We start from the raw sequence: 12,097 nt of genomic DNA, 5'->3' as shown, positions 1-12,097 counted from the left end.
ACCCCCCCCCCCCCCCCTCTCCTGCATCGCCGCAACACCGCCGCCTGCCCCGGGTCCGTGGATCAATCGTGGACGGGGTAGGGCATGGTGGTTAGCGGGGTGGATGTTGGTTTGGGGGACATTGTTTGGGTGGTGGTTCCATTCTGGGTGTTGTTTTGTGGTGTTTTGGGGGGCTGATGTTGTTTGGATGGATGGTTGGGGTCTATGCTGGGAGGTGGATGGTGGCGGTGTGGTCTCTATAGGGGTGGTCTTCTCTATCGGGCTTCTGTGGTTGCTTTTGAGGAATGGTGGATCTCCGGTATCCTTGTTTTTGTGGTCCTGCAGGAGGAAGAATATCAGTAGCAGTACCTACCTAGTAAGGTACTGAGGATATTGTTTTTCTTTTCAATCGGATGTTGTAGACTGGACACTTCCACCTTGATCTCCACCATGATCAGACTGGGGAGTCTAGATTTCTCGCCTACCCAGAAAAAGAATAGATCCATCCAACGAGTCAGGTCAATTGATAAATCTCGAATGACACATAAATAGGTTACAGTACACTGGACAGTCAGTCTCATGGTCATGATTCAGATGCATGAATCGACTCAATCGAGACTCCATACTCCATCCAACTGTGGATCCGAACCAATTCCTAGAACAGGCAGGTCGATTTTGTGTGCACTGTGCAGTGAATGCTGCGGCGCTAGCTACACTTGCTCCAGTAAGTGGGAATCCATTGTGATGATCCACTTGGAGGGGGGGATTTTCTGGTTCTCCACACGGTGGAGAAACTGCTTTCCACTAGGCTCTAGTCAGGAGGAGGACGTTCGCCAATCACCGAGCGTGGGATTACATTGATTATTCAGAGGATGGGATGGGTGGGTGCTTATTCAGCGGGTGTTGGCTACCTACCTTGTAGCTATCTCTGAGCTGGGTCTGATGATAAGAGGAGGGTCTATATTGTGGGTCTTGGGTTATACAATGATCTGGTTCGAGAAGAAGGTGTGGTTGGATTCTGGCAACGGGGGGGAGCTCTCGAGAGCATAGACCGTCTTCGGGAGGACGCTTTAACCCGTCAACTTAAAGTGGTTTGTGAAAGCGGTATCATTGCCATGGTACCTAGTTCCAGGATGGCTTGACGAGGGTGCTTGGTTCGTATAGTGTATTGTGTTTGTTTGTAACTAAATGACTATTGCTATTGCACTGTGCCTTCAGTCATGCATTACCGGCCCTTCTACGGTGTGTTAGTGCTTTGACTTGTAGTATAGGGACTCCCCCCCAGCTCTCTCAGACCTTTATAGTATCTTAACCACGTCAATGTCAGCACTACCATCTACCTCTGTGCTTAGCACTCCTATCTAAGAGTGACTCACTCTCTTAGAGATATTGCATGATAGTCCCGAATCCACTCCATGTCATATGCAATCTATCATTACTGATGCTAAAGCTTGCCCCTGTCTATTCAACCCCATAAACCACACATCCCACGAACGACTTCCCAACCATGACCCAGAATCCACACCCAGAACCCAATCTTCCGTCGTAGAGCACGACACCGTCGTTGACGAGGGCAAAGCCCTATCCCATGTCCGTGTTCAAAACATGTATCTTCAGGCAGATTCTCCCGAAGGGGGCATCTGCCGCTGCGTGACGCTGTGTTTGGGAAGGTGAAAAGAAGGGGGGTCTGGGGGTTCTCCCCCAGAATGCCTGCTGCTGCTGCGGCTGCCACTAAGGATGATGTTGGTGATGATGCGCCGGTGGATTTAGTGATGTGCGCGATGTCGGTTCGTGGTTACCACCGTTACCGTACTTGTGCAAGGGGCTCGAGGCTGGCAGCCCACTGAATCTGGTATAAGGCGCAGTGGTTCTCCATGCGGGAATCCTGGGAGCAGATGCAACTCACAGTCAAGACAGGGGGGGACGGTGGCGATTTGGACTTGGCGCTTTGGATGCGTTTGAGCTGATCCTGGCACCAGATCCTACTACGCCCAATGCGATGGCCGTTCAGAGGGCGCTCTCTCATTCCGAAGATGTGGTGCTCGCGCCGTCCGAACTCCCCTCGAATCGGCTTTCGAGGTCCTTGTATGATGCTCTTCCTCTACCGTGGACGGTGAGTCCGCCGGTGGAAGGGTTCGCGGAAAGTCGATTCACGCGCATGGAGTGGAATCGCGGGGGTGCGGTAAAGGATAAAGGGGATTTTCTAGTGCGGCAGTCGCAGAATTGGAGGAGTTGGGGAGGAGTCTCGGGTCGGCGAGTATGGTGACGCGATGGCGACAGGCGAATCCTGACCTTGCTGGGACTGATGCGGATTGTGTGACGGTTGCGATATACGAGGTTCGGAAGGAATGGAAGGACGGAGGGTGGGTTGAAGGCCAAATTTTAAGAACAGGCTCGGGTGTTGTAGTATTGTTGTTCAAGAAAGACTAGAATTCTAAAATAGTAGTTCGGGTATATCATGCTGGTAAATGCTGGGACGAACAAGACCACCAAAATGCAACCTTCAACTAGCCACTCTGGCACTCGCTCTAAGTACGGCTGCTCCGACGACTTTGTCGCATGCTCTAACGCTCCTCCAATTTTGTCTCCCGAATTGTGGTCAGTTCGGATGCCACCTGTGTATGCTTCGTGCTCTGGTCGTTGTCTAACAACAGCCGCATTATGAATGAGCCCGGGTCAAAGCCTGCCATGGAAGGCACGGCAGCCTGGTCCAGTGCCGTCCTTCTCGCCAGCTTCCAGGCAGCATTGGCCGGAGCGGGGATCTTGGCCACGCCCCCGAGCGGATCGATCATCGTCAAATCGCGCGTCACGTCTCGTCGGATCTCATTGTCGTCTTGGACTATCCCACCGTCCGGGGAGATCTAACCTGCTTAGCCACCGCATCTGACACCCAGCCTCACCCAAGGGGATATACCTACCCCGGTAGAAAACTTGCGTCCCGGCATATGGACATAGTCATCGAACGAACTCTCTAGAGCCGCAAAATTGAATCCCCGTTTCGGAGTGACCGGCTCGAACCGCTGGCCTACCTGCACTCGAAAGTCCACCGGCCGTCGTCGCACGGGCTTGTAGCGAGGCAGCCCCAACAATAACCCTGGATAGCTGCAAACCCAGCTCTGCAGCACCGGCTCGATCTCCAGCGTGAAGTGCACCCGGCTCTCTGCGCGTGGTTTCTGGATCAGCATGGCGAAGGTGAACTCCCGCGGAAGACCAGATCGCTGCAGCGTATTCTCCTCCAGGGACCAGACGATCTCGCCGGCTTCGACGTCGTACTCGCGACCCCGGGGGCTCCTCCGCGACCGGACGGACCCCTGGATGCGCATCATCTCGTACCGCTTGTACCGGCCGTTGATGCCCCCGCTCGGCGACAGACTGGCGATCAGGGGCAGGTCGGCGACTCCCAGCGACCCGCTGAGGCTGTAGTTCCACTGCATGGTCTCCGGAGACACCGCGCCGTAGAGGAGGTGCGGCGCGTGCATCAAGAATCGAGGGTTGTTCCGGGCTCGAGCCGCTACCCCGGAGGATGGGGGGTTCCGACTCCCGTGGACAGATGCGCGGATGGTCGCGGCCTTGAAGCGATGCGACAAGGTATTGGGCGAGTGGAAGACAAAGGTCACGCCGAGGAAATCCACATGGTCGGCGTCTTGGTTGGAGACGGCGGGGCTGGAGTAGTATCCGTGCTGGAGGCGCTGCACTCGCGCGGTGATGTATGCGTCCCCTGGGAGATGACGCTCGTAGATGCACGCTCCGTTGATGAGAAGACGAGGATTGACGAGGTTAAGATCGGGAAGCGCTGGGTTGGAAGGTGTCTTCGTCTTGTCAGGGGGCTGAGGGGCCGGGGGGCGAGAGGAGGACGGCGGTGCTGCTCCAACGGGCTGTTGCAATGAAGCTGGAGAACGATCGATGGTCACCATGGCCACCGTGGGGGACTTCATCGTAGAGGATACTGCTTTTGCGCTGTTGCCATCAACCTGAATTCCCATCGCGAGGTTGCCAGTGTCGGATCTCCATGGGCAAAAGTAGATCGGGAGACCCCGGAAAACTGGGGTTCAGATCTGGTACATGGGAATCTGGGGTAGAACTAATTGTGGAAGTCATGACTATAGACAAGCAGTGAGAATGATCAATGACGACAGTGTTGGCGACCGACGGATGAGGCTTTGTCAGGTGAGGGGAGGGAAGCAAGTCAGATGAGGCGATGCGATAACGAACAGCAGGCGTCGGCTGCCAAGATGGGCGGAATCAGTCGACGCTTAAGTCGAGCTATTACAGGAACCAGAGCATGTCAGCTGCTGTTCCTGACCGTGTTTTAGTCTTGCGATCGATGAGAAACTCTTACCGGTTGGCTGATGGTACACTGGTGGGTGATTTGGGTACATGAGGCTGATCCCGTCACGTTTGGAATTCCTTGGTTGGATCGGCCAAAGAAGTTACTCAAACAATGCTTAGCTATCCGCGTCTCGGCTGATTTACTACTTCATAGTAATACACTTAGGCCATATCTTTCTACCGTCCTACACTCGCCATGAACTCGAGATCTCTGAAACTCGGGACAGAAACAATTGTCCATAATCTCGCACAAGTGAGCCCTGAATTTGGAAACTGCAATGCATAAATGTAGGGACGGTCTATACTTGTCGGAAAGGCCGGACTATAATGACCATGTTATACCGCACAAAGTGCCGAATCCACTGGTTCCACATTCACACGTGGGTTGTCGTATCAGCTGTTGGCTCACCTTGGCAAGCACCTAATTATGATGTTGTTATGCCTGACAACAATGAGTGACAAAAGCAGACATTCTGGCAAGAGGTGTCTCTTGAAGCTGTGCTGATGGCTACAAATTACGACAAGATGACAACTCACCGGTTTCAAAGAGGATAGAGTCTGATGAGGCATGTTGTCCTGAGGGTGTAGAAACGCCTCCTGTACGTTTCGATGAGTTCAGGCCGGATGCTTGCACATCTGCCTGATATGGTTGGGTGGCCAGCTGTTGGATGGTTGTGCTTATCTGGTCACAGAATATGACTGGCGCTTGACTATCTGTATCTCCTCGACAGCTTCACGATCGCTTCCTACTGGTGCTTCTCGCGGCCGCGGCATATCGCAACCGAATGTGGGGTTGGAGAGTGATACGGTATACATGAGTAGTCGGCATGTACTTCTGTCGGCCAGAGGAATTGTTTCATCCGCCGTTCATATGCCCTATACCTACCAAAACAGTGCGGTCAAGGAAGATGCATGCAGGCTGCGAAGGTTGTGCATTCAATGGTGCTGTTCATCATGCAAGTTAGTTGTCAGCTGGTCGTCTTGGTCAATCGCAGACCGTTGTTGCCGCGGGCTCAATTCACTCTTGCCTATGTATGAGCGGTGTGGGCGTGCACACAACCGAGGGTAGAGTGTGCTGGCTCTCTCTGAATATGACTGATCATCGGCATACAGATCCATAGCAGCCTGCTAAAGAAAACGACACGGGGATTCGGTTCTGGAGATTATCGGGGTTATAATGCTGACTGACTCGGGAACCGGCCGGTGATCCGCATGCCGACCAAGCTGCATTACTAATGCAATCGCAGCTTCGCCCGACCAATCCTGACCTCTACCGAGCAGGTTTGTGTGGAGCCCAGGGAAGATCAACCGGAATGCCCGGCAAGCACTAGACCGGGGCAGAGGGGAGAGGAAGAGGAAAGAGTGTCATCATTGCCTCATTCATTGGGGTCGTCGGAATTGGGCAGGGAGATGGTGATATGGAAGTCCATCGAAAGGTGAGAAAGGTGAGTGAAGAACGTGATAATGAAACTCACTAGACTCTTAAGTCTACGTGCTCATAGTGGTCTCGAAGTTCTTGGCCCTGATCCGTGCGCTGGGACATTTTGCTCATCATGTCGACTAGCGGCTCGGCGGATTCCTGGCTGACATCCAGGCAACTGGCAGCCTGCAGAAGACCTATCGATTCCTACCCAAATACTACGAGTATTCGGCTCCGAGGAATGGGTTGTCCTCCGCTCCCAATCGTAAATTCCAAGCGTGACTGAGCCATGCTGAGCTCGATAGAAAGTGGGAGGAAAGATATAGCAAGGAGCATGTTGCGATAACTGTAGAAGGTAGTCCAATTGATAGGCAGAAGACTGACTGTTTGCAGCCAAGCCGGGCAATCATCCTTATCGCGGGCACTATGAATGGAATGAAAGGAAGAATGGAAACTGGCTAACCGAAATCAGACCCCGATCTGAGTGGTCTGTCGTAAGCAGCGTGCTGGAGCCCATTAATAATCCTTGAGGGGGAATATGAATTCCGGTGAAATGCGCTGACTAGTGAATTTTTGACTGCCTAGCGACCAGGCACGGATGACCCGACCAGACCAATTAGAAGCACGGATGACTAAAGCCCGAGGACTTTTCGCAGCTTATCTCCGGTCGAACTTTTTCATGCTTCTTCGGGTCCAGCCGATCTTGAATCAGATACCTCGTCCTTCAACCAATCCTTTGCCCTCCTGATGGCATCCACCGCGCTCATCCTGACTCATTTCGACTCTGGAATTTACCTTCCTTCCCTTCTTGCCCCTCTCGCGCTTCTTTCCCATTTCCCTTCCTTATTTTGCAGCTGCGTTACCCGCGCTGCCATCGCCGCCATCGCCGCCAGCGGCCACCCTTCGATCCACAGTTCGGTTGGCGTCTTCCTCCACCCAGCCCACCTCGTTTCATCCTCTGATTGCAGCCTCGCTGAAGCAAGACCCTGTTCTTCTCCACGGCTAGAAGATTCTGACAAATCCACCAGAATTTTTTTTTCCCTGTGAAAGGTGGCCCACACGGAGTTAATCAGCGCAGACTCGCGGCTTTTAACCATGATGCAACGACCGCCATCAGCAGCCCCTCCTGGCTCTCCCCTATTTATCAAGCTTCTCTGGTCTTCCTGGCGTGGTTGATCCCCATTGTGTTTCTCGTTCTATAGACCCTCTCCCCTCCTCTACACAGGTCCATATTGGTGAGAGCTCCCAGAGCTTTCATTCAAGTCCGGGCTTCTTATATAATCTTTCTAATTACATCACCTTGTTCCTTTCTTTTTCTCGACGCTCTCTGGCTGTAGTTCCGGCTGTACATACCAATTTGCATATATCCCGAATTGAACGATTCGGTATCATTACTTTCCTATCTGCATCTTTTTAATCCCTATCCGTTCGACGCGCAATTGCCCCATTCCAACTGACATCTGTGGAATTCGATTACGAATACGGCCCGAATTACTCTGACTTCCTAGCGCATTGATTGCTTCCACACTCGAACTATAGACAGGCTCCGAAAGCGCACCTCGATCTGCCTGCGAGGAAAATCAACTCAATCATGTCTAATACCATGGCCGAGGGGAGTCGGATGCCGGGCGACTTGCAAGAAATCCCAACAATGCCGAATGAAACCCGGCCCGACAGCCACGAAGCAAGCCACCACGTGCCCCATGCCGTCGCCTCCGATCCGTCCCTGTCGACTAGCGATAGCGAGACATCCCAAGAGGGTCACTGGGGAGAGCGGGGCACGGAACCCGTCTCTCGTCGCGGGGCGATGGAGGATTTGGAGGAGATGAGACGGGAGCTGACCAGGCTTAGTCTGCATCGTACTCGTTCCGTCAAAGGCGACGCTCAGCGACGCCGCTCGAAGGCTTCTCGACCCGATGAAGAGAAAGCTCTGGAAGGCGACGAACTCTCCGGCTCTACTGAAGGCGACTATGGCGCATTCGACCTGGGCGAATTCCTGATGGGTGGCCACCTCGAACGACGCACAACAGCCGGCGAGCCGGCGAAGAAAGTCGGGGTCGTGTTCAAGAATGTCACCGTCAAGGGAATCGAGACTGGTGCCTCCTTTGTCCGCACTCTCCCCGATGCTGTCATTGGGACCTTTGGCCCCGATTTGTACAAGATCGTCTGCAGGTTCGTCCCGCAGCTCCAGTTCGGTCGCAAGCCTCCGGTGAGGGACTTGCTTCATGATTTCACGGGTGCGGTTCGCGAAGGTGAAATGATGTTCGTCCTGGGTAGACCAGGTGCCGGCTGTTCCACCTTCCTGAAGACGATTGCCAACGACCGAGGCGCTTTTGCCGGCGTTGAAGGTGAAATCAGTTACGGTGGTATGTCCGCCGAGGAACAGCACAAACACTTCCGCGGTGAGGTCAACTACAACCAGGAGGATGATCAACACTTCCCGAACTTGACTGTTTGGCAGACCCTGAAATTCTCGCTGATCAACAAGACGAAGAAGCATGATCGGGACAGCATCCCTGTCATCATCGACGCCTTGCTGAAGATGTTTGGTATTTCTCACACAAAAAACACGGTTGTCGGAAACGAATACGTTCGCGGTGTCTCTGGTGGTGAGCGGAAACGTGTCAGTATCGCCGAGACATTGGCAACGAAATCCTCCGTCGTTTGCTGGGACAACTCAACCCGTGGCTTGGATGCCAGTACTGCCTTGGACTACGCAAAGTCACTCCGGATCATGACCGACGTCAGCAAGCGCACCACATTCGTCACCCTATACCAAGCCGGAGAGAGCATTTACGAACTCATGGATAAGGTAATGGTGATCGATTCAGGACGCATGCTCTACCAAGGACCCGCCAGCGAGGCGAGGGAGTACTTCGAGAACCTCGGCTTTGCTTGTCCGGACGGATCGACCACGGCCGATTTCCTCACTTCCCTGTGCGATGTCAATGCCCGTCAATTCCAGCCAGGTCGTGAAGCATCTACTCCCAAGACTGCAGAGGAGCTCGAGGCGGTCTTCCGCCAGAGCAGTGCTTACAGGCGTATCTTAGATGATGTCGCTGGCTATGAGAAGCAGCTCCAGGACACCAACTGCGAGAACACCCGTCGCTTCCAGAAGTCCGTCGCTCAATCCAAGAGTAAAACCGTTTCCAAGAAGTCCCCTTACACTGTCTCTCTGGTTCGACAGGTTGCTGCATGTGTGCAGCGTGAGTTCTGGCTGCTGTGGGGTGACAAAACATCACTCTACACCAAGTACTTCATCATCTTGTCCAACGCTCTTATCGTCTCCTCTCTGTTCTATGGAGAATCTATGGATACCAGCGGCGCTTTCTCGCGCGGTGGTGCTCTGTTCTTCTCTATTCTGTTCCTTGGCTGGTTGCAATTGACGGAATTGATGCCTGCGGTCAGTGGACGTGCTATCGTCGCACGTCATAAAGACTATGCATTCTACCGTCCTTCTGCTGTGTCGATCGCTCGTGTTGTGGTGGATTTCCCGGCAATCTTCTGTATGGTCGTTCCTTTCACCATCATCGTCTATTTCATGGCTGGGTTTGATGTGGACGCGTCTAAGTTCTGGATCTACTTCCTGTTCGTGTACACCACCACGTTTTGCATCACCTCAATGTATCGCATGTTCGCGGCGCTGTCCCCGTCAATTGATGACGCGGTTCGGTTCAGTGGTATCGCCTTGAATGTGTTGATCTTGTTCGTTGGCTATGTCATCCCCAAACAGTCCCTCATTGATGGCTCGATTTGGTTCGGATGGCTTTTCTACGTCAACCCGCTCTCTTACAGTTACGAAGCCGTGCTTTCCAACGAATTCGCCAATCGTGTAATGGACTGTGCTCCTTCGATGCTGGTACCCCAAGGGCCGGGCATCGACTCTAGATACCAAGGATGCGCTCTGACTGGTTCTGAACTGGGTTCGACGACCGTTGCAGGAAGCAGTTACATCCAAACGACTTACCAGTTCACTCGCCACCATCTATGGCGTAACTTTGGCGTCGTCATTGCTTTTACCGTCCTCTATATCTTGGTCACCGTGTTTGCAGCCGAAGTTCTCTCGTTCGTGGGTGGCGGAGGTGGTGCGTTGGTATTCAAGCGCTCCCGCCGTGCTAAACAGCTCAAGGCGCAGGCTAGCAAAGGCAACGACGAAGAGAAGATGCAAACCGCGGGCCAGGGACAGTCTCAGTCCGGTGCAAACAGTGAAACCTTCAACCGTATCTCGTCTAGCGACCGAGTGTTCACTTGGTCCAACGTCGAGTATACTGTGCCTTATGGTAATGGAACCCGGAAGCTTCTGAACGGTGTCAATGGTTACGCTAAGCCTGGACTCATGATCGCCCTGATGGGTGCTTCTGGAGCGGGTAAGACGACGCTCCTCAACACTTTGGCCCAACGCCAGAAGATGGGTGTTGTAACGGGTGATATGCTTGTTGATGGCCATCCTCTGGGCACGGACTTCCAACGTGGTACTGGTTTCTGCGAGCAAATGGATCTTCACGACAACACCGCCACTATCCGCGAGGCTCTCGAATTCTCGGCTCTACTCCGTCAGGATAGGGATACTCCTCGTCAGGAGAAAATCGATTACGTCAACCAGATCATCGACCTTCTTGAGCTGGAGGAGATCCAGGATGCTATTATCGGTTCTCTCAATGTCGAGCAGAAGAAGCGGGTGACCATTGGTGTGGAGTTGGCTGCGAAGCCCAGTCTGCTTCTTTTCCTTGATGAACCCACTAGTGGTCTGGACAGTCAAGCGGCGTTCTCCATTGTGCGATTCTTGAAGAAGCTTTCGCAGGCAGGACAGGCTATCGTGTGTACCATCCACCAGCCTTCGTCCATGCTGATCCAGCAATTCGACATGATCTTGGCCTTGAACCCTGGCGGTAACACTTTCTACTTCGGTCCCGTTGGCCATGAGGGCCGCGACGTGAAGAACTACTTCGCCGATCGTGGAGTCGTTTGCCCTCCGTCTAAGAACGTTGCGGAGTTCATTCTCGAAACGGCTGCAAAGGCTACCAAGAAGGATGGCAAAACTTATGACTGGAATGAAGAATGGCAGAACTCAGAGCAGAACCAGAAGATTCTGGCCGAGATCAAAAATATCCGGGAGGAGCGCAGCAAGATTCCCCTTCCCGAGTCGGGTACGACGTACGAATTTGCAGCTCCAGCCATGACGCAGACTTACCATCTCATGATGAGAATTTTCCGGCAATACTGGAGAGATCCTTCCTACTACTACGGAAAGTTGTTTGTCAGCGTCATCATCGGTATCTTCAACGGCTTCGTAAGTACTTCCCGATTAATCCAAGTTGAATCCCGCACTAACAGTCGCAGACCTTCTGGATGCTGGGCAACTCCATCTCTAGCATGCAAGACCGCATGTTCTCGACTTTCCTGATCATTCTTCTCCCACCCATTGTTCTGAACAGCCTGGTCCCGAAGTTCTACATGAACCGCGCCCTTTGGGAAGCGCGCGAATACCCGAGCCGTATCTATGGCTGGTTCGCTTTCTGTACCGCCAACATCATCTGCGAGATTCCAATGGCGATCGTGTCCGCTCTGATCTACTGGCTGCTGTGGTACTACCCGGCCGGGTTCCCCACTGATTCCAGTAACGCGGGCTACGTCTTCCTCATGTCGATGCTCTTCTTCCTCTTCCAAGCCAGCTGGGGTCAATGGATCTGTGCCTTTGCCCCCTCCTTCACCGTCATCTCCAACGTAAGCCTATCCCCCCCCCTCAAAAGCCCCCATCTTCTCGGCCAAGTCCCAGTCTAACATCCCAACCAGGTCCTCCCCTTCTTCTTCGTCATGACCAGTCTGTTCAACGGTGTCGTCCGCCCGTACTCCAACTACCCGGTGTTCTGGAAATACTGGATGTACTACGTCAACCCGGTGACCTGGTGGCTGCGCGGCGTGATCTCGGCCGTCTTCCCCACCGTCACCATCGAGTGCTCCTCCACGGAGACCACCCACTTCAACCCCCCGTCCGGCCAGACCTGCGCCAGCTACGCGGGCGACTGGGTCTCCAGCGTCGGCAACGGCTACCTCGCCAACCCGAGCGCCACCGCGGACTGCCAGTACTGCCCCTACGCCAACGGCACCCAATACATGCACACGCTGAACGTCCACGACGGCGACAAGTGGCACTGCTTCGGCATCTTCTTGGCCTACGTGATCATCAACTGGGCGCTCGTCTACTTCATGATCTACTGCGTGCGCGTCCGCGGGTGGTCGTTCGGCTTGGGCTTTGTCTTCTCCGCACTCGGCAAGGTGATCGGTGGCATCAAGGGGTTGTTCACCAAGAAGAGCAAGGGAGAGAAGCAGTGAAAAAAACACCCATTCTTTGAATTGATTTCAGCATGG

The 12,097-nt window shown here is 53.6% G+C and overlaps 2 protein-coding genes across 2 annotated transcripts; one reads left to right on the top strand and one right to left on the bottom strand.

The window, feature by feature from the left end:
* Positions 1–2,543: 2,543 nt before the first annotated feature.
* On the bottom strand, positions 2,544–3,914 carry ASPACDRAFT_54030 (uncharacterized protein; the record flags this gene model as incomplete). Its single annotated transcript, XM_020202819.1, has 2 exons — positions 2,544–2,840; positions 2,898–3,914. 2 exons carry the CDS (start codon positions 3,912–3,914, stop codon positions 2,544–2,546), a joined length of 1,314 nt encoding a protein of 437 aa, XP_020053635.1.
* Positions 3,915–7,379: 3,465 nt separating this feature from the next.
* atrF (ABC drug exporter AtrF) lies at positions 7,380–12,061 on the top strand (the record flags this gene model as incomplete). The annotated part of the gene is made up of 3 exons (XM_020199952.1): positions 7,380–11,018; positions 11,069–11,452; positions 11,522–12,061. The coding sequence occupies 3 exons, from the start codon at positions 7,380–7,382 to the stop codon at positions 12,059–12,061; spliced, it is 4,563 nt and encodes a 1,520-aa protein (XP_020053634.1).
* Between the last annotated feature and the right edge of the window lie 36 nt (positions 12,062–12,097).

This window comes from Aspergillus aculeatus (genome assembly GCF_001890905.1).
Source record: "Aspergillus aculeatus ATCC 16872 unplaced genomic scaffold ASPACscaffold_14, whole genome shotgun sequence".
In the NCBI taxonomy this organism is placed as follows: domain Eukaryota; kingdom Fungi; phylum Ascomycota; class Eurotiomycetes; order Eurotiales; family Aspergillaceae; genus Aspergillus; species Aspergillus aculeatus.
Note: the sequence above shows the minus strand (reverse complement) of the source record. Positions and strands in the feature narration are given on the sequence as shown.